This window comes from Pleuronectes platessa, chromosome 6 (genome assembly GCF_947347685.1).
Source record: "Pleuronectes platessa chromosome 6, fPlePla1.1, whole genome shotgun sequence".
NCBI lineage: Eukaryota > Metazoa > Chordata > Actinopteri > Pleuronectiformes > Pleuronectidae > Pleuronectes > Pleuronectes platessa.
This window is the reverse complement of record NC_070631.1, coordinates 6,204,637-6,227,936: the sequence shown is the minus strand read 5'-3', so window position 1 is coordinate 6,227,936 and position 23,300 is coordinate 6,204,637. Positions and strand designations below refer to the sequence as shown.

Genomic DNA, 23,300 nt, shown 5'->3' with positions numbered 1-23,300 from the left:
GAAAACAGACTTAAATACTGAGGGACACAACGAGACATAGGTGAAGCAAATCATGGTTTTGCAGACAATCACAAAGGCAAGAAAAAACTGATGAAACCACAACAGACGCACAAGAGGAGGAATTTAAAAAAGAGCAGATATACGACAAACAAATGATGAAATGCCAACATGAGAAGATTTATCCTTTATTGTTTTTAGGGGAAATGATTTTTAAGTTTTTGACCTGAAGAGGCGAACAATTTAGTGATTCAGAGAAGAAGGTTAAGTTTAAAAGTTGTTGAACAAAACACAGTCTTCAATGAATCTAATGTTAAAACTCACCTTTTCAATATCGGCTTGAAAAAAACAAGTTTCAAATTCACCAGCGAGCATTTCTATAATTATACTCCGTCAGTGGTGTGTTTCCAATTTTTTTTCATAACTTTAACACAACATTGAGCACCTTTAGTTAGTTATTACTTTTTATTAATATTTACACACATGCATATAATCAAACTTTTACCTCATCCTACCTCTTCAAACCAAGATGAAATATCAACACCACAGTAGCAGCTTCCTACACATGTGTCAGTAAGACTAAGCCACAAGTTAATTAATTCAAAACATTTTTTTTTTTCCATTTTCACAGGTCCAAAATATTCAGTAAACGTATTATACAGGCGGGAAGTATTTACGGAATCATTTAACGAGCCCGACCGAAGCTTTTCATTTTCCTTCCCCAGCAATCAGTGCAGATGTATAATATTTCTGTTCAGTTCTAATGAGCATCATTACTCCTGCGTTGAGGCGTTGCCAAATGAACTCATTGAAAAAAAAAGGAAGAGGAACAGTTATTTTAAGAAAGTGATTTGAGCATTAAATCTGCATCAAAAATCTGCTTGAAACTCAAATCACAGCAATTAAACATATTTCCAAAGCCTATTAGCAATTAAATAGATAGTTCTGGGGTGAGTGGGTACAGATTAAAGTAGTTCTATAAACTTAAAGGGGGGGGGGGGGGGCATAATGTATTGGTATACTCTATATGAAGTAATTAGGTCACAAAGCGCTTGCGTCACAGGAGAGGAAGCTCCCAGCCTGAGCAGATGGAAACAGATTGCTAAAATGGAGCCCCCCCCCCCACCCCCCGAACAACCTACAGGGTTCTTTCAACGCTCGATCTAGAATGCGAGTATAGTGAGCCATCTTGAAATCAGCAGCAGTTTTCATAGATCAAACCCCTGCCAAGGTATCCTTCCTCTCTTTGCTGCATACAACACATTCTCCTCTTTGCAACACATCACATCTTTACTTTCTCCACTCACAATCCCCGTTTCTTTTCATCCCCTGGGGGAAGGATCGGAGGGAAGGAGGCCCTCAAAGAGGAATTCAATTTCTTGACTCAATGCTAAGAAATGGTTGTTTTCTATTAGAGGAGGCAAACTGTTCAAGACTATCGCTCCAGTCCAGTGAGCAAGAAATCTTGCCAACACAAACATGATAAGCTCTGCCTGTCCCGGTTCTTGACAGAATGCTGGAATTGTGTGATTGTTACAGCCGTGAAAATCCCTCAGGTAAAAAATACAAAAAAACCTGGGTAGCTTCACTGCAGACCCGACTTATTGGGCAGATATGGGACGAGACTCGTGACTGTGCCCCCACAGTACATGACCGCAACAAAATTGTAGAAATTCAAACAAGGGACGAAAATATTTATATGGATATATTCAGCCTGTGCAATAAGACCAAAATCATATCAGAAGTTCACCCAGCGATTATCATGGCCAAAAATAACAACCTTACCAAAACATGTATGGATGATAATAATAGAATAATAACAAAACTTTCAGTCAGTTTCATAGTTAAATCACATCTTTGGTGAACGATTACAAAATACTAACATCTAATAAAGCTGTACAGAAAGTACATGATTTACGTGATTTATTTTTTTATTGTGATCATGGTCTAACCCTAACCCAAACTTCTAATTCACATGGATACTTGTTGCTCTCATAGTTCCACCTTTGTAAATTTGGTATCATGTCTTTTCTGACGTCACAGCTGCCATCATCTCCTTTATTTTTTGTAATTCTTTGCCACCATTGTGCTCTGCCACACTTATTACTGTGTTATCACCTTGTATTCTATTCTTAAGAACAGAGAGTATTTGCAAAAATAACCGAACAAGAGCGTCTATCACTCTGATGCAGGAGCTGAGTGAGCTGGAGGTGCAAATTGCTAAAAGGGCAAGTTCTAACTCTTCTGCTGTGTGTTAGAACCTTGGACTAATATAAAGCAGACATCATTAACACCTCCCCAACACCTTTTCACAACACTTTAAATTTAGTTTGCTTGATCCCCCGTCGTCCTTGTGGCGTCAAAGAAGTGTGAGAAGAAAACTGGCTTCCAAGATGGAGAAAGAAACAGATGTAAAGAGAAGACAAAGTAAGGCAACTTGGGGATCAGGTGTGCATTAGTCGGCTATTACTGTCAAGGGTGAAACACCAAGTCAGCTGACAGCCACCGGTTCTGCAGGATCCAGACTCAGATCCTGTCATGGTCTGAGTCTCCGAGAGAATCCCAGAGGAAGACGAGCAAGAAACATGTCTGCCTCCATCACTGATGTCAGTCTGTGCTCACAGTTTCAATGAATCAATGCAATTTGCACAAGCAACTGCAGCTCAGAACGACACAACTAACACAGAGAGACCATGGAGGCAGCACCGTGTGACGGGTGGGGACAACTGAACAGCCGTCGGTCCAGGTTCTGACATGCAGCGTCCACGTCGTCCATTTCCACACACGCAGGTTTTTCCTTTCCTGCCTCTTCACTCCTTTGAAAGGAAATCGAGTTAACAAGGCAGCCTCTGATCGGGATGTTTGTCGCGTTTCAAATCACCACCTATAAAGCTGAGCCTGCACAGGAGCCCCCTCGATGCACAGGGAGTTTTTATTTGGACCTCGAACACCGGATATTATTATATCAGGTATATAACAAATTCTACACTCGCAATCCTCTGTTCTGGCTTCACCGAGCAGATCGTGAAAACACAAAGCCGGTGTGAGGTCACGAGTGGTGAGGAGCTGTAGGTCATTGGTACCCACTGAACAGCTGTGCTCCTCACACGGGCCGTGGCGAGGAGCAGGGAGCACAGCAGAGGCAGGATGAGAGCCGGGCTACAGCTGACCACATCAAAAGCCTCCACTGGGAGGTGAGGGAGCAAGGAGAGGACGATATCTCTCCCCCCCCAGCAGCCTGTCTGCAGGTACTGGAGCAAATATTGGAAAAAGTAGGACTGCTGCTAGATAGAGTGTACTTTGATGCAGCGAGATACAAGTACCGTAAATGGGTTGGTAGGTAACCTGGATTTCCTTCTAAGCTGCAACAAATGAATGTTGTTGGAACAAAGTGCAAGCTTCAAAATGTTTTCCGGTGTCATATCCAGTTTATCCGTCCGTCCACACGTCCCTTCATCTCAGCGTGGATTCCTCAAAGACGACAGCATTTGTCAAAATCCCCCAGGGGCAAGCTGAGGTGCCATGACAAACAGCATTTGGAAAGGATGAGTAACGTCTCATTCGCTTGTCAGTCATCACCAGACGTCACAGCACAAGCCGACTATTTTGGTCTTTGAATTTATCATCAGAAAAACATGGTTATTTATTTCATTAGTCTTTTGTTAAAGTAATTTCTGGAACAAATTAAAGCAAGTTAAAGATATAGTCACTGGCCAAAGCAAATTGTGTTGAGAGCATTGACTGTACATAAAGATGGACGACATTAAAGCTGCTGTATAAGTCGTAAATCCCACCTACTCCATGTTAATGGATGGGACGTCAAATATATTTTTCTAGACGGTGTTCTCTGTCATTTGATGGAATAAAAACAGGGGGAACATGACTGAAATGATAAAAAAAGACTCAAGTGATGTCAAACTATATTCTGATTTAAAGCATCAGCTGCCTCCACTTCTGCTGCCTGAATGATGTGTCCATATTTGAAGTAAAACCCTCGAAACACATTATTGAATGTCGTAAAATCTGGTCAGTTAAGTTCCCAACTGTGCAGCACGGAAGCCGTAGAGTGGGGAGATCACAGACGCTAACGGCAGCCATAAATCTGAGATAACTTGAGAAAGCAAAAGTTCAGATTAGCAGCTCAGAATTTCATCCCGGAAGCGGCTTCTGTAACACTTGTGTCGGGGAACAGAGGGATTTAAACCTTTCGGAGGAACCCGGGCACAAGAGCAACCAGAGGGCTGAGAACTGTACTCATCAACTTGAGCCGTTTTTCTGTCAACCTCAATGTTTTCAAAGGTTCGGAGTTATTGTGTACTGATATTGTCTTTAATTGTTCTCTGAAGATTATGTGTCAGTTTCCATCAGGTCAATATGTTTCTTTCAACCTCTCCCATAAAATTTGATCTTGCTGTATTCCTCTTCCATTCAAATCTGAGAAAGACAATACCTTTATATATTATATTTGTTGTTTTCTAATTCTACCATAATGGGTAAGTGTGAATACATGAAAACATTAGTGATGCTTCACTGGTCTGGGAAATACGCCTCAGAAGGTAAATCTGTGTTCATAGGAACAATTTAAAGCAACAGACAAATGTAGGTGATGAATACCACTAGAAGAGCAGTGGAGGGATTTCAGCAGATGTTAGGTGTTGTAATCATGTTTTTCTACATGAAACTGCACCGAACCTTCACACTTTATATATAATTTACTTTGACAACGCATGTATTTATACTTTTCATCACACGTAACCACATCTCTCTGTCTTCCTCTCCTAGATCCCTCAAGTGAGCTACGCCTCCACGGCTCCAGAACTGAGTGACAACACCCGCTATGACTTCTTCTCCCGGGTGGTGCCCCCGGACACCTACCAGGCCCAGGCCATGGTGGACATCGTGAAGGCCATGGCCTGGAACTACGTCTCCACCGTGGCTTCGGAGGGAAACTACGGAGAAAGCGGCGTCGACGCGTTCATTCAAAAGTCTCGAGAGGACGGTGAGTAATTTCCTCCAACGTGTCTTCAGGCTTCCCTGTTTGTTCAGATGGACGTGAAAGTGTTTCTCACAATGTGAATCTCATTCTGTGCGCTGAGAAACACACACAAAGTGTTTTCCTGCGAGTGGACAAGGTTTTGGTGTCTTGGAGGAAGAGTAAGCTCTTATAATCCAATACACTTACTGTCAAATTCAGTGAGTATCTCCTCACGGTCCGCTAGATGGCCCTTCTGTGTGTGTGTGTGTGTGTGCTAAAAGAAACAAACAGCCCCGACTCTGTAAGAGGGAAGTAAACAAATTGGCCTGCACCAAGGAAGACAACACCACAGCATGAAGCATGAAGCATAAAAAGAAAGGAAGGGGTGGGGTGGGGGAAAGGAAGGGAGACACTGTAAATCTGACACGTGCCAGCAGATTGTGATAATTAAATGATTAACAAGGAGAAGCAGCCTCCAGCAGTGTACCAGCAGCACTACACAACACAAACACGGTGTCGTGAAGGAGAGATGGCAGAAGAACAGCCAAAGAGGGTCAGAAGATTGAAATCAAAAGAAAAGCTATGATCAGGCAAAGGAGAAGAGTGTCTTTAACACCTGTGAGACAACGGTGGAGAGACCTTTGAGAATCCAGAGAAAGGAAAACGACTGCAGAGATTGTGTTTTTTTCTTGATGAAGGCAACAACAGTTTTGCAAACACACAAATGTTTTGTTTAGTCTCTCCTGCTTAACAGTGCGATAACTACTCCTGTCCAGTTAGTAGGGAAAACAAGCACTTCAGTACTTACCAACGGACATTTGCAATACTTTCTCATATGCTTAGCAGTTTTTTGGGTTTTGTGTTAGCTGTAGTGGCTGTGAAGTTGTGAGTATCCCCGTCTGGAGCTAATGTGCTCGCTTTGGGAAACTAACTAGTAATTTTGCATATTCGCTCTGCAGCAGCAGCTCTAGTTACAGATTGTGGTCTTGTTGTTTGTGGTCTTGCTTTATCATGGTATCTGTCCATCCAAATGTGTCACAATGTCCTAATAACCTGAGTTTGCTTGCACAGTTGATTTGGTTGTATGCATAATTCAAAATTATGTCCCAGGTAACTTTGTCTTTGTCTTCGGCTTAGACACACACCTTCTGTCTTCTAATGTAAAATCAGTCTAAACAACCAACCCCTCCTAGATTTTACTTCACCATGTTTGTTTAATGACATTTAATATAACAATGTTGGCTTTGCTTCATCTTTAGTAGCGTATCAACCTCCACGCTGTTGAAGATAGTCCAGATATCTTTACTTTGTGTCATTGCCTTGCTGCAGGTCCATGAATTTGGAGTGGGGGGCTTCTAATGGAGGGTTTGTTAATGTTTGAACTCAACAGCAAAACAATCTTCCTCCAAAAGTTCTTACTGGAGCTTCAAATATGTATTTTCAGCCAGTTTCAAAAGAAATGTGACACATCCACTTCATGGGGCATCCAAGACTAAAAGCTATTTTTTGGGAAAGACCTGCAAATGTTTACAGTTTATGTTTTTATAAAACAGAGACTCTTGGTTTTGACTTATACTGAAACCTAAATTCTCAGCCTGAAACCTGACTTTACAGAAAGCTTACCTTCGCTCTGGGAAATATCTGCTGCACAGGTGCATTCAGTGGATGCAATGATGGAATTAAATTGGTTTCTCATACTGACAAGACCTGACAGTGTGAAAGGGATGCTGCAGAGCTAGCCCGGAGCAACATAAGAAGATGGTATCGTACAGTCACTTCAGTGCAGGAAGCTGCTGGCACATGCTCACTCTGACCCCTGACCCTTTCTGAAGCAGAATGTAATCACTACCGACATTTCCAGTACTCGCTGTGCCACTGAGTCCCTTTCTCTCCTACCAGCTCTAAGCTGCTGCCCATCATCAGTCATCCCACAGCAGCACCAGCAGCAGATTACTCCTGCGCAGCCCTCCAGTCAGTCCAGCTCAGTTGCCTATTTGCCTAACAATACATATAAAGGGGATTCAAAACCCAACACGACAGCTCCAGCATGGTTTGAGCTTTTGCTCATTTATTTTGAAAATAATCTTTTATTATTTTCTCTCTACATTTATGAAATGAAGCCTTAATTTACATGTATTATTCAAATATTCTTAATATGAGCCTTTGAAAACCCATCAGTTCATAATTTATAATTACCATAAAAAGTCATGTAGAGGTTGTAGAGAAATCAATCCCCTACAAATTGTGGTGTAACTGTTTTAATGATGTAATACGTATGACTTTTCCAAAAGATTTGAGGTTTGTTATATATTTTGGTGACTTGTGAACAGTCGGCAGTTTTTTCCTTTCACTGTCACTTCTGAGTCAACAGGATTCTTCACTGCCATTTGCTGCATATAATGTGAATTAATCTTCAACACTATCTCATCTCTGAACATGATTTGCGCATGAATCATTACAGGTAGAATTTCTGTTATGGTGAAGACAACTTGGTTAAACTAAGTGTAAATCCATATTTCATAGTGTGTAAATCTCGATCCATTTGGCATTGCCATAACGTTTTATACAAAAGTTATTTTCTGACTTCCATAACTGAGGCATTCTCTACAGAATGTAATGTGCCCATTCTACTTCAGATTCATTGGATCATTGTTTGTTTATGTTGCTTAAAGAAGAGCATTCACTGCTTTAATGTAATCAGCATCTTATCTGCCAATATCATGGTGTAGAAGTGCAAGGAAATACCATTATGTTATGATCAATGTCATTTATTGTGCACAAACATTATATTAAGGCATCTGCTGGAAATGATATGATCAACAATTCTCATGCAAAAAATACTTTAAAAACTACACAAATAGTGTTTTGGAGAGGGGGGTTTCAGAGGGAGGGGGCAGCTCTGGAGAAAGGTCTGTCAATCCAGGTCTGCTGCTTGGTGTGATGGAGACATGAGGTTAGCATCAGGAGCGGAGGTTGCAGGAGGGACCGTGGAGCTGAGGCACACCTGTACTGCTTCTCTTGAGAAGAACTGAAGGACACAAACAAACCATAGTGTTAAATTATGAAGATGGTTCCCTCAGATTTTTTTTTAAAACATAAACGTCAGACAGGCCACTAAAAACTAAAAATGCTGAAGCTAACAGCTACCACACAGCAAGCTAATGCCTTCCTAAGGCTGCCAGGGAGTAGCATGAGTAGCATTGTAGCAAGAGAGTGTAGCTAATCACAGCCCTCACAGTTCTTCATCAGTGGAGAAGTACCTCGCCATGTTTTCATCTTCAGAGGAGTCATCCAAAGACTGTGCTGCTGTTCCAGAATATGTCAGGCCCGCTGCAGCCTGCTGGGCTTGAACTCTGAGCACGCAGAGTAGGCCCTCACGTCCCCTCTCAGTAAATGACTCAGTACTGCCTGAGAATATATGATAAAAAACAAAACGTCTCAATAGTGCGTTTGTGTGTATGTATACATACACACATACAGGGCTTTCTTTTCTACAGAAATATTTTTCCTGAGTTGATGACTCTGCTTATTGCCATCTAGAATGTGAAACCAAATATATTTTTTGGTGTACCCATACAAGATGTCCAATGTAACACCAATAAAATCCAATCTACTACACTACGGTTTTAATGCCTCTGCAATAGCGAGTCGCCGGAGGCATAACTGCATGTTTTCGGATTGTCTAACTTTGTATTTGTCTTAAAGTAAAAAGGTCAAGGCCACACTGACCTCATCTTATGGTTTCAGTTGTCAAGAGATACAGTGTCATTTATATGAGAGAAAATATGTAGAAATATGTAGACGGACACTGCTCTGGTTAGCGGAGTCATACAACGCAGTGCGGTAATTCTAGTGTAGTTTTTTTGTAATAAATGGGTTATCTATTTTTACAATCTACAAAAAGTTATCTACACATTTGGTCACAGAATGTTACACAAATAAATTGGCATTAAAGTTGGCATCTTGCTGTCTGGCCAGTCTGACGATGCAGCTGAAGCGTCCATCAAGGGCTTTCTGCAGGTAATTTGGATTGTTTGTTTCTTGTGAAGAGGAGAATAACATGAATTCATACCAATATCACTTTACAATCAAACCTTTTTGTGTTAACCTTGTGTAAACAGAGTCAAAGGACATTGTACAACAATGACACACATTTTTCCACAGTACCTGTCGTTCACTACTGAACTTCTGACACCCATTACTGGACTGTGTCTTCCTGTAGAGTGGTGATGTTCTCAACGTTCTTTTCACAGTCTGTCAAAACAAAATTAGACTTACAAATGTTAATGCCCCACAACCCATTGCAGATACGGTTGTATTTGCACACCACATCGGATCAAAACAAAACTGCAGTCTGTGAAACAAGCAGTTTTGGTAGATATAAGGGAAATGCTAATATTTCTGCATGAAACATATTCAGTCCCTTAAGCAAAATAACAATGATGGCAGGCCGCAACCTCGATGCCTTCGTCTGCTTTGCTTACAGACTAGTTTGCGGAGTCTCGTGCTGCCGCCCACTGACCGATACATCATCGCTCTTTTCTGAAACTAATGAAGGCAAATTCACATATGTAGACAGAAATAATCAGTATAAATTAAAAGGTGTAAAGATTGCTAACATTATGTTTGATGGGGGTCATCATTATACATAACAGAGGAAAACTTTGCACATGTATTCCTTAAATTTACTTGCCTTCCTGTGGAAAAAGTTGTTTTCCCAGTTAAACAATCACAGCAGGGAAGCATGATTGATCAAAATTCTTTCAGTGTGATATTAACTTGTATTTCAGCAAGCGTACTTTGGGGATTTAATAAAAATGTATATTTGGCAAATTATATAAAATGGTTTTTCTGGTATGTAACTTAAAAGTACCTCTTTAATGGTAGGATCATTTCTCTCCCTCATCTTCCTTGTGGTACATGGATGATGGTAGTGGGCTCAACCCGGCTTCTCTTTCTCTCCAGGCTGCCCTTCCTGCTCTTCATCAAGCAAAACAAACTGTTCGGTCCAAGTTGTTGACGTTAATGAAACTCCTGTAGCTTCACTTTGATCCTCCTTGATTAAAAAACAGAACATAGCAATTGTTTTATAAAATGAATCGCAACTCCATAACATGAAAACATTATTGTCATAGTGCATACTATACATTAAACCAAATTGACCTGATATTGTGGAGTAATAGTAGAGAAATACACTCCTTATTAATCTAAAGCATTCATAAATCAAATTCATGTTTATATTTATATTGTAGCGTCCCTCAATGATGAGCTAAGCGTCTTGAACTGGTTTTCAACAACCATGTATTCACCTCCCAGGTAGCACAGGCTACCGTGGGCTGAAGCATGTGGCTAACAATGGCGTATTAGCTGATGAACAGCGTCCATAGTGTGGATTGACGGACTCTCTCCGCACTCGGACTGTAAACCTAGATCGTAACGATCTTTAAAAACAATAAACTACTTACCTGACAGAAGGAAGATGACATCGTGGTCTTCCAAGCGCGCCGTGTTTATGACGCAGCCCCGAGTTAAAGGGCTGGTTGTTTACAAATAGGGTTTTTACGACAGCCACACGTCATGTCCGCTCGCGCACTCGGTCCGCTCGCGCACTCGGGCCGGCCTCGGTATGAGCAGACTCGCAGGTTCCTTCTCATTAGAGATGTAATCTAGCCTCAAATATTACTATTATATAACAAGAATAACATTCACGATCACTGAAGGACACCACGCAGGGACTGTGATTTAAACACCAAGCTGCACCGTGGTGGCATGGCAACCGTCATAGCAACGATAAAAACATGCGTGATAACTATTAAAATATTTATCATAAGCACGAACTGGCTGAAGACTGTGGAAGCAAAGAGCACATTTCTCGCTAGAAATGGTGTCAGAATGTATTTTTATGCCCAAACTAAGTTACAAAATTATATTTTTATCTGAAAAAACAGGGAATCTCCGCCATGTTTTCCTCTCCGCAGACGGGAGCTTGAGAGTCACGTGACCTGAGAACACGCCAATGCAAAACAATGGGAGGACTAAATGTTACCATCTCACAATCTGAGAGGCCAGATTGTGAGATGGTAACGTCGTTCCAAGTGGACCAACGTTGCCATTGAACGTTTTCTGATGAGACTGGGTTGGTATAATATACAACATGTATTCAAAAGAGCAAACAAACAAGGCAATCATAAGAGTGATGATCTTAAGTCATTGAGTCCCTTCATAACTCTTTATGTACATTCACATGTACTTCACATCCTCTAATGCAAATTTGGGATGATTGTCCAAAATGCATATTTCTTGATGAGGTCTGGTCGAATGCCTTGAAGCTTTGACTGTGACCATTGCAATCAACATCCAAAACCGTAGTCCAATGTTTTTATATTATTATAATTACATAACCGTTACAAGACAAGTCACAAACAGATCATAAAGTAAGCAATCCAAAGTGTTTCATTATGCTTCACTAATATTTATCATTGGTTATTCTTAGACAAGGACATTTAATCTTAAGGAGAGTTTTGTGCGTCACAGCTCTTATCAAATGCTTCCAGCACCAACACTGAGACAGTAAAGTGACAATGTGATTGACTAAAAAGTTTGGAGTATATCAAATTTGGGAAGGTGACATCCAGAAAGTAACTTTGCCGTCTCTGATTTGCGACTTCCAGCCTGAAGTCAGACTTTTTGTCCTTGTGTAAACTAATTCTCTCCGAAGCTTCCATGGGCCTTCACAGATAAAAGGCTTAGTTGTACACATTCATTAAGTACTTCAACAGTTAATTAAAGGAATGTAGAATTGCAGAAATGATTAATGCTGTTAGAAAGTAATATTTAGCTGGTCACATGTAGAAGTGCGGTAGTGCAGAAGTAGGCTTCAGAGTAATTGTGACTGATGCCTCAAGTCTCATCCCTGCCAGGTGTAATGGACATTTCCCAGGGCTGGATTTGAAAAAACCAACACAAAGTGTTAAACTTCTGCTCCCATAGACATTTGCTTTTCTAAGAAATAATTTGTACTACTGGACCTGTTCAGGGAACTTAAGGGGAAAGATTTTAGTTTCGACAAAAACATTTGTTTGTTTCTCAAACATCACTGTCACTTGATTTAACCACCTGCCAATAAAAAAACAACATTTCAGACACAAACTGTCAAACACGCGGGAAAAAAATCACTGCTCAGAGACAAACACGCCACCGTCTTCACCGCTTTTCAATTATGAACAAGAATCCAGACAAAACATCTGTCATGTCGGCTGCTGCTGCTTTCAGTCTGATGTGACTGGTTAACATTTACATGTCACATGCTGAAATACTGTTTAGATTCCAACCTACTGCCCATCAACCAGGCTTTGATTGATTGTGTTGGAGCAAGAGACGCAGAGGACAAGCAGGCGAACTCAGAGCCACAGGTATTTGGCTGCTCAATGGGATCCACAGTTGTCTGTTCACATAATAAAACGTCTGGATCAGAACTGGTCAAATGTTCTATCACATTAAGCCGCCAAAGGCCACGAGCAGCCGTCCCACCCACCTAATGTCAGAGTGGCCCCGTTCTCACTCAGCCTCTTTGCATGGCAGAGCCGTGCAACGTGATATCGGTAAAAAATACAACACAGCCCCCAGTTCTATTAAATACAGTCGAACATTTATTTTCTTTTGTGTTGAATTCATGTTATGAAAGACGGCAATTATCGACATGACTGCTCTGCTAGAGTCGGTGAACTCTGTCAGCTTTTTTAATTAAGGTCTTGCATGTTGATATTAAACGCAGTCATATTTCTAGTTTAGTCCACAGCTTGTCTCAAGCTCAAGATGTAGCTGTTTCCTCACAGTATCCTGCAGCTTAATGTTTCTGTTGAAGGCTCATTGGAGGACACATGTAAATAATTTACTATAATGAGTCAAAATGACAGAATAATTAAAACTTAAAAAGTAGTCTGGACATTAAAGTAAGCATTTTGTATTACAATAGGTCCACGTACTTCCTAGCAATATAATGAAATACATGTATTACATTTTACATTTAAAAAGGCCCTTCGTTACAGAATAAGTTTTTATTTTATATTTAACACTTTCAGAAATTACCAGTTTGTGGTTTGGGGGCATGTGGGGGGAGGTGTAGGTGTCAAAGTGCCTGCTGGGGCGAGAATCTGATATCATTTGATCCCAGCTTACTGGGCTTTCGTGTGGAACGAGAATTAAACTGGAAACTCACACAGCATTTGAGCCCACACTGGCGGGACTCGGGTGTCAGCACTGGGAGCGGAATCAGTCTTAAGGCGGCGGAATAAGTGTTTCTGTGACAGCAAGCGTGAGCTCAAGCTGAAATGGGTAAGACCAATTGAGAAGGATAGGGGGGGGGGGGGGGGGGGGGGGGGGGGAATTATCCTATGTCTTGTACCTTAAATCTAGAGTTAGTTCAAGAACAGCCGAATATGTCCTTAAAAAATAAACAGGTTTTGTATTCTCTGAACACAACAAACCTGTAGCATCCAAGAATGTTCAAACCTGAAACAAATACAATATGTTTTTGTCTGTTGTGATATTGCACATGGTGTTTCTGACTAAGGGTCTTCTGCAGCGTTCGTTGTAGCAGTTGGATATTTTTCTGCCAGAGTCGAATAAGAGCAGGAACGTTGAGTCATTCACTCTCAGTTGTGATCTTTTCACCATCTACTGCTGGTTTTCTTAAAACATGCATGAGGCTCCTCAACCCAACTGTTGGCTCTATTTTACAAAACTGGAGGATAACAACTATACTTACATTTTAACCTGCTGGTGGTGCAACCAATCAACAGGTCGACCTACCAACCCAACCAACATTGCCATTCTTAAAGCCACACTACGGTCTAAACCTTTTTGAAATCATGATCATTTTTACACTGCATATCTGCATTATTTCAAAGTTCTTGCAATATCAAGATTATTTAAGCAAATTAGTAAATGAGACATCACAGAAAAAAGTGTATTCATTCTGCATTCAGAAAGCATTTGCATATAGGTTTTAAAAGAAGAGGGACACAGAAGATGCAGAAGAAGAATTCACAGCATTTCCATTTGGGAGCAGGGGAAAAAAAAGAGGCATAAATATTTAATGTAAGACCATATGAGCTTCACATACAGAACCTGTTTACATGGGTCTCTTGGATGTGTTTGCCCCCCCGAGAATGAGCATGTGGTGGAGTGTCATCATCGGGACTTTTTTGTCAAATGGCAATACGAAGGTCATCACTTCTGTCTGCAGCTGCTGTGGACTGTTTCTGAAGCGTTTCGTCTTTGGGGCGCAGAGCTCTTTTAAATACGCTGCGTTTTCACCGGGGGTTTTCCCCCATCGTGTAACATCTATCAAGCTGCCCCGTGAGATTAAGGCTGGAGCGTCATTATGGAAGATGATCACGACAGAAGAGGGGTGGAACTGTTTTTCACTGTGATGTCGAGCTGTCGTCACCCTTTGAAATGCAAGACCTGCCTCGATGCACGGTGCTCTGCTCTCCCTCCGGAGAGTTCTTTCTGTTTGCTCCTCCAGTCTCCTTATTAGAGAGCAGGTCTCTGCAGCAATGGAGGTGGACACACCATGTCACTTGATCCTCACCTCATGAAAGGGAGTGCGATTTTCTCTCAGTGGGAATTGTCCACTCGTTGTTTTTATAATCTAATTTGTGGATTCTATTGCGTCAGGTGGTGACATTCTTAAATGAAAGCATTAAGAATTTATCTCAGGCAGGCGTATAAAATGAAACTTTAAATATCTATAAAACCATTTTTAGAGGTCTCTTGTTTTGCCTTATTTTTCCCAAAATCTGGACACTAACCCTCCTCTAAGATTATTTGGGTAGATACTTTTTTTTCTTTCTTAAATGACAGTTGAAGCAGAGGAGGAGGAGGAGGAGGGCAAAGACAGCAGCACAGAGACGACAGGGAGATTATGCAAATGTTAGAAATGATGGTTGCCTACTGCGCCCTTTGTCATGGGGGAAATGTCACGAGGGACGATTTGAATACTCATTAAGCTGAAACGTAGAGTAAAAAATATTCTCTAAAGAAGAGTTTCTCTCTAATATTTTCTAATGTTTGTGTAACCAATGCACACAAGGACATTACCTATTATGTAAACACACTTTATGAGATTAGGATTAAACAACAATTAGGACAAAACACGAGAGACTGTGTAATGAATAGATTTCTTGTTTTTTGGGTTCATTTTGTCACGATCACAAGAATTAACAGAACAGCTGAGCATTTTAACCAATAAAGAGTTAGCATCATGCAAATCTGTGGCTTCCACAGTATTCCCTGCTTAATGTAAATGTGTTATTCTAATTATAATTTTGCGGAAAAAGATGGGGAAGGGACGAATAAAGGAAATGAGCAGAGGAAGAAAGGTGGGAGTTCCTGTTCCCTCGGCTGATCCTCCTGCTTTACTGTGTTCAGCTTTGAAAGGGTTAAAAGAGACATAAGGGGAAACTTCTTTTGACGCTGAAACCCTGACATTATTTTTAATACTGTGTGGCTTTCCCGGGGAAGAGGACAGCAGAGAAGTGATGAGCAATATGGAAAAGCTGCGGTATATACACAATTTATATTCAAAATAGATTATGAAAAAGAAAACGTAGGCTAATAAACTAAAACCGCAGATTTTAGTCGTTTTGTTCAAAGTGTAAAGTTTGGGATATTGTTTCATGCAGTTCTGGGAATTCTCTGTGACTCGATAGAGATAAAGCACATTATGCAGAAAAGCAGATCTGTGAGACTCTCTCTCTCTGTCTCTCTATTTTCAAACCGTCTGAGGAACCATGTTCCAGGTGGTTGAAAGAACCATGAAGAAGAGCTCGAAAGTGTGACTGTGGCAGTTTTGAATAAACGAAACCATTTGCAAACTGTTAATCAAACAAAGTAATGGAAAGTGGAAAATAGAAAAAGTGCTGAATGGGCAGAGCAGCATAACAATGGAACTGAAATACCTTCAAAAGAAGGAGAAAAATAACTGAAATGTTGTTGTTTGGATGAAGTAAACTCTTCTTTTCTATTTTTGTTCACTCTGTTGGAGTAGAAAGTATCGTCTTCAGAACGTGTAACTAATAATATGAGATGTTTTGTGTCTGTACATGAAGGATTCAGTTGATGAGCTAATGCAGGAACGCCAGATGCTCTTGTGGATATTTAACCTTGTTTAATATGAGGGCAGAAGCATTTAGAACAATAAATTGGCTCCATAACAACTCAACAAAAAAGGAAAATCCATCGGAGGCTTGTTCATTATCGTATCTTGGAGAAGCTGATTGCCCAGCTAGGCTCCTCTGGACTCTGAAAAGAGGTTGTCCTGGGGCCTGCCAGAGGCAATATTAAAGGTGAAGGCACTATATCACAAAATGGATGAACCTTCAGGAAGCTGGATTCCGCTGCAGCTGTGGGGGGGGTATCTGTTAACCTTGGTGCATTCTGATGCTGCAGCACGCAGTGGAAAGAAGCAGAGGCAAGCAGTATTTTCATTGCATGTATTCGAAATACTATTTAAAAAAAAATATTCCAAAGTTTGTAATGAGTCACTGTGCAAGTAAAAAAAAAAAATCCATTACCTTCTTTTTTTATAATGCCAGTGTGCATCGGTTTCAGGCGTCTCTAAGCTCTTCAAAATCTATTCTCTCACAAAAGATGACCTCGGTCATTCACTGTGTGTTGATGTTCCATCAAATGGCCCCATTGAGTCCAATGGTAACGGAGCCTGGCAAATCAGGAAGAAACAGAGAGAGGGACCTTTTTAAATCACTGTCTCCCACACATTTGACACCACAGACTCAGATGTAGCAGAGTCTCCTGTGAAATAAAACTTTAGGTCTAAAGGTCCTTTCTAACAGCTTGTCCTGCAAAGTAGCACATAGTTTCAGACTGATGATTGGGGGGGCTGGTTTTAAAACGAGGCATGGTCAGATGAATTGTTGGCGCACAGTTGTTTTGAGGCAGAGCGACTTTAGACCCACAGACACCTGGTTACACCCAAACTGCACTGAAAAGTACTTTCAGAGGTCATTAACACTAAAAAAAGCTCCATCGATGTTAAAGCATGAAATAATGAGCAGGTTCAGACTGAGCATTCGATCCTGAATCTATTAACGACACATTAAAAACATTCATATTTCATCCACTTTTCGTCACTAAACGACTGCTATGTTGGTGGAGAATGTCAGTAAAGCCCAGAAGCTATCCATCACCTGTGAAGCACTGAGAAAGAAACTATTGTGATGTTCAGCAGGATAGAGGGGAAAAAAGGGGGGAGAAGGAAATTTAGAATGTGATCCGTCAGTTCACTCGTCTGTCATTAGAAATGAATGCTACCCCGTGATGCTATCGTATCAGCCGCTAGACGCCGACAATCAAATGTAGTGGCAGGGAAGTTTTCCACAGAGCGTTGACAATGTGACGAGGCCTCCAGCAGCCGGCTCTTCTTCTGTGCCCACGCCTGATTATACAGCAACCATTACCGATGGCTCTGAGCAGACGTGGCATATACTTTTAAACTCTTCAGTGACGCTTTAATAACATTTTAATCCTAAGAGGCTTGCTATGTGAATTCTCCTTGGTAAGAGGAAAGTCCCATGGTTGTCAGGTGAGTTATTTTACCACAGCGCAGAAAAAGCTCATTTCACAGTGCTCAGAGGCCCGTCTTTGATTTATAAATCATTTGCACTGAGAAGGGAAATGTCATTCACTCGTTTTTAAAATCTAATTTACAGTTGCCCCCGGAACCTGTTATCATGTAGTATTTTCTCATTCAGGATTTTGGAACAGAACAGACAGTGTGCTCTCCAGCTAGACTGCTGCTCAATGGCTGACAATGCCAGCATTCTCTCCTGATGAATATAAAAATGCATTAGCAGAATTTCTGTATACGAAGCGTGTATCCTCCGGTCAAAATTCCACAATTGAACCCCCACAAAAAAAAAAAAACCTTGGTTATTTAAAGACGGTTCAGGAACCTCAGAGCTGCTGAAAAGTGGAACGTGTCATTTTTCAAGCTCTGGCAGACGCAGTTGAAATAATGTCCCTGTTTTTTTTTATTAGCAATGATATATCATATTTCCTTTTTTTTTTTTAAATCACGTAATTTGCCCCTGAAAACTAGTTTGTATTAAGAAATGCTGCTTTTCTTTATGTACCTCTGCAAAGGGTCTTCGTGGCAGAATGGGACCTGGGCCAAAAAGGATCAGACACATTCAGGGGACTGAGATCTACGAGTGTGTTTAACTCAATGTAGCTTGATTGAATTTAAGGACGTGGGCGGACGCATGACTGAAGATGGAAGTATTGATATGCAGTGTTTTTATATTGAACTGTGACATAAAGTCTAGTAGGAAGTTTCCAATCACAGTGTGACAAGGGCGTTCACTTTGATTAATGATTTTCATCAAAAAGCGCCATTGATTAAACACCTACACAGAATAGAATCATAGTTCATCACATTCACGTTGTCGCCTGAAAACCAGCCACTGTCTATATTTTTATATTTGTCAAATCTTCCTTAAAATACAGTGCTTCCAGTCCAATGTATTACAGTGATGGGAATGCATTGTTACAGTATGCATCAAAGTGAGAGAACAGTGTGGGATGAATAATAGGAACAAAATATCATGTTCTGTCAGGGCTGCCCTCTTGCCCCTCCATGAGCTCCCCCCTTCACTGTGGGGATGAATAGCGAGTGGCTCTATTTCCTCCCGGGACTTACGGCGTGATATTGAGCAGAGTTGCTGACGGATGTAATACCGCGACTGGTAGCCATTTGGCTTAAGAACACAGCCATGCCAACAAATACTCTGAGTTGATCCATCAACTTTGAGGCCAGAGTGTAACTACAGATCCAGTTCTGGGGTTTGTATATAGACTTTCACCGATTGTTTGCAGAGTCATCAACACAAACCTGAGTGGGTGATTCTTTCTCGTTTCAGGGACCAAAGATTAGACCCCTGCACTTCATAACACTCAATTTAACAGCTAGTCCAGATTACAGCACCTGTTGTGGCACTGCTGTCGCATCGCCGCTCCCTTTCTTCACATTTATCATCATAAATCATCTGTTTGAATTAATCCAATCAGGTCAATGAGGCGAGAAATGATTCCCCAACAGTAAGAGCACGTCTGAGAAACTATCTGCAGTGAGAAAATGTTCATTTTCAGGGAAATTCTTATTTACAAAAATAGAAACATCCAAAATATACCAAACAACATAAAGCATTGTTGTTAATGTTTGTTAAATTATGATATGACCTTATTTAAATCATATTTTAATAAATACAATCAATATCATAGGCAGGTTAGATTAACAAGATATCATTTAATATGAGTCTTCTGTCAGAACATGGACGTTACAGTATAAATAACAACATTGACAACATTTTAGTCTAAATTCAGTTTTACAAAACACAAAACTTCATCTAATGTAAATTGTAAAACTAACAAGCCGAGGGGGATGAAAACCTAATCTCCTCAAAGAGGATATGTAAAGAGAAGGAGACTGAATATGTTTTAGATTTAAGCAGATATTTTTCTATAGTCACAATAACAGATGCAGCCAATGATGTAGATGATTAAAGAACATGCTTTAATTTTAGATAATCTTTCGTACAAGCGGTGGCACACTTCTTTTACAGAAACCATACATGAAGCACACATGAAGATGCATCAGAGTAATCGCATCCCTCTCTAATCCAATCTGATTTCACACACACCACCATGTACATGCATTTCTTATTAACATCAGAGCATCTCCGCCTTGAGTACATTGGAAACCCATTATGAGCTGGAGGCTGGAAAATTGCAAATTGCTTCCTATCATTTGGTTTCATCTCCTGCTCCTTTGAAACCCAAATATTCAGCATCACCACTTTGTTTCAATGACACAGAACAAGCCAGGCTGCAGAGGCACTGTGCCGTGGTTATCAAGAGAAACAAATAAACTAATAAAGCCTCAGAAGTCGTCCATGCTATCTGCTCGGATTACTGAGAAGGACACAGCAAATCAGCCCAATAAGAAAGATGATATCATAAACTTAAAACATATTATACGGAGATACTTTGTAGAATTAATGATTTGCTTTGAAACATTGCTGCACTGATGTTTTCATTGTTATATTTATTATAGAATTACAGGGACGTGATGGTATATAATGGGTCTATGAGAAGTAATAACTGCCACAGACAAACAAGACAGATCTTTATTTGTATAATGGACATTTCATTCGATAGACTTTTGTGCTGTAAATTAATTTCATTTGAAAAACAGTGTTTTAAATAGATCTCTTCACATTTTATCCTCTAACATATTTTATGTATTTATTCCTGAGACATCTTTGCGTATCTCGAAATTTAAAAAAAAACAGTATGCATCAAAGAACACATTAAAAACATCATATGTAATATATATATATATCCCAGTGGTGGAATATTGTAGCTAATCATGTATCCAAATATTGTCTCTTACTGGCCGCTCTATAAACAGTGTCCACTCAGTTCTTCACTACACATATATATATATTTACACGAGCAGAGTGAAGCTGAACCCAGAGTACACAGGAGCTTGAGAGATCTGAGTGGGAGAGCTTGACTCCTGACCAACCTCACATTACACCATTCAGCAGCAGTTCAGCCTCGCTCTCCCAGTAGAACACACTGGTAAAACCCAAGACTCATCATTCCAGTCCAAAGCTGCACCCTGATATTAACCTACTGCGGGATAAGCTGTGGGCTGCGCAGAAAGTGCACTCAGACGCATCCATGTGTTTGACATGAATGTAAAATGAAGAAACAGTGAATACACAAACACACACAGACACGATTTACACACAAGATTATGGGTATAATAAATATTAACTGCAATGATATGTAGGTGAAATTGGGGTCATTCATCTTCTCCGATCTAATACGAGAACAATCACTGGTTCAAATCAAATGCAATCTCTACCAAAATATTTTTTAATGCAAGATGTTATTTGTTCATTTGTGTGGTTTTCCCCAAGTTGCAGGTGAGATTGATCCGAGCCGTTCTCATAATGTTGCTGTAGTAAATAAAGTTTTGTAGTTAGGGGAATGTGAGGGGTCTACATCCAACGGCACAAACCTCCACCAAGTCCCGACAGTCCTGTTAAATTCAACCTAGCCGCCCCTCATTTCACACCCTCTTTAGAAATCAGTTCTCTTAATGTGCCTGATTTTCTGTCATCAGGATCCATGAATTAGTTTCTGGGTAAAACTGAAAGGACCCAATTTTGGTAAAATGGGTTCTCCACTGATCCATACTGGATCGTTCCAGGAAGATTTGTGGAAATCTATTCAGTCGATTTGGTCTAATCTCACTCACAAACAAACAAACAAATCCAGCTCCACTGATTACCTGTCTTCATTAAGTTTTGTTCCTTGAATTTGAGTAAAAGGGTGTTTCAGCAAACTGCAGGTTTTTCCGACCTCCCTTGCTCTTACCATTTCACAGACCTTACCAATAACCATTAAATGAAGCCATGCCGTGTCTTCCTCTTGTTTTAAGTCTCCATTGATGTGGGAATTGTTAAGCTCTGGGACACACGATTTCGATAGGCCGGACACTTCCTGTTCCAAACTGGAACCAGCTCTCAATTCCAAATGCCCTATTTGTGACTCAGCAGTCTATAATAACTATAATGGGATATTATACAGTAATTGAACCCCTGAGGAGGATTTCATTACTTCTTATCCTCTTAACCCAGCACAGCGCACAGCGGCAGTGACAGAAAAGTGCCTTGGGGACTGTGGGGGATTTAGTTTCTTGCTCCAGGACACGTTAGCAGGGTGGTTGATGAAACAGGGAACAGAACCTGGGCCTCTTCTGTTCAGGGTCAGTCTGCCCCAATGATTTCTCTCTCACTCTCTCCTCCCCGAATTTCACTCCCCACTCGCTGTTGGCTGTAGTCCGGCAAAAGAGGAGGAACACGCAATGAGTAAAAAAAAAAATGGATTATGTTCCAATATTAAATCACAGCGCAGCTCCTCCAATTCATCTAGGGTAATATTTTGCTAGCAGGGGTGGTCGGGGTTTTAACTCTAACTGTTGTTTTTCTTACCTAAAATCAATTCCCCCCCACACCCATCCATTTTCTCTCCCTCTCGGGGGCCCAGACGTGTCCCAGCATGCATTGGATGAAAAGGAGAAAAACATCGGACAGGTTGCCAGTTGATGGCGTGTCGCTGATCAACTGATTTCCATAAATCACTGCATATGCAGTTTCCTTTAATCAGAAGCTGGCGGTCACTTATCTCGCTATTTAGCTCCATCCCCATCACCTTGTTTTGGTTTGATATTCTATGAATATTTGTATAATATGAGCCACTGTGACCAGCTTTGACTGATCGAGCTGCTGTGTACGTCAGAGAGTAAGGTACCAACAGTTAATTGATGGAACTACATTGAAGGTCAAAGCAGATGGGAAATATAAAGTTGTCTTATAAATTTGCTGTAACACAACACGACTACCAGCTACAGTGTTCAAGTTTTCATTTAAAAAAAAGAAAGGGACATTATTATTATTAATATATACACTTATAATTATACTACTAACATTATCCAGCAGATTGAGCCTGCTTGTGTAGGTATTTCTGTGAAAGGTATCCCAATAAAGAGGCTATTTTTATCCCGGGCACTTTCACCAGCACAACTCCCACTTGGATGCATTTTGTGTGCATCTGCAAAACTGTTCACCGAGCGCAGGGAGCTGTGCTGCAATCAGCCACAGTGCCAGCAAATATTTTAACGTTCACGGCAGCAGTGTCACTCTCACAGCCGTCAAATGAGAAGGAATATTACTGTTCAGAGCTATTAGGAGAGCAGAGACTGGGGCTGACAATGGGAGACGCAGGAGAGGAGGCGCACAGTCTCCTCAGCAACGGATATTTTTAGAGGCGCTTTTTAGACACGGCTCGGATGTTAAGAGTCGTACAGGGTGAGTGTTGGGAGGAGAAATACATGGCTTGTGAAGTTTCCAGCAGAATAAAGGAGGCTTCGGTTTGACTTTGCACTTCCCTTCTTTGCTTAAACACAACACACAGGTCGTCAGAGAGATTAATGAAATACGACATTTTAACTCTTTGCCAGACTTTAAGCACTGCCCAGTACTCCAGTTTGGTTTGACACAAGCCACTGGTTATTAATCTGCATAGACCCTTTTTAGGCCACTTTAATGCATATACTATAATTAATGAGCACAAGATGCTGTATGAGTGTGGAGACAGAAACATTAAGGCAAATGGTGTTTTTTTTGTTTTTCTCACAGCTGCCAGAAGATGGTGAACAATTGCTTTTTAATTG

At 40.7% G+C, this 23,300-nt stretch overlaps 1 protein-coding gene and 1 long non-coding RNA gene across 2 annotated transcripts in view; one reads left to right on the top strand and one right to left on the bottom strand.

Annotated features, from left to right (window-relative positions):
- The window catches only part of LOC128443121 (metabotropic glutamate receptor 4), a 112,882-nt gene that overhangs the window by 59,119 nt on the left and 30,463 nt on the right, over window positions 1-23,300 (top strand). Inside the window, exon 2 of the mRNA XM_053425877.1 lies at window positions 4,780-4,996. Coding sequence (XP_053281852.1) covers window positions 4,780-4,996 — 217 coding nt within the window. The remainder of the gene's footprint in view (window positions 1-4,779; window positions 4,997-23,300) is intronic.
- On the bottom strand, window positions 7,702-10,536 carry LOC128443122 (uncharacterized). The gene is made up of 4 exons (XR_008338949.1): window positions 10,438-10,536; window positions 9,846-10,028; window positions 8,233-9,226; window positions 7,702-8,000 (listed from the first exon to the last, which is right to left on the bottom strand). It is a non-coding gene; the product is annotated as an uncharacterized LOC128443122 (long non-coding RNA).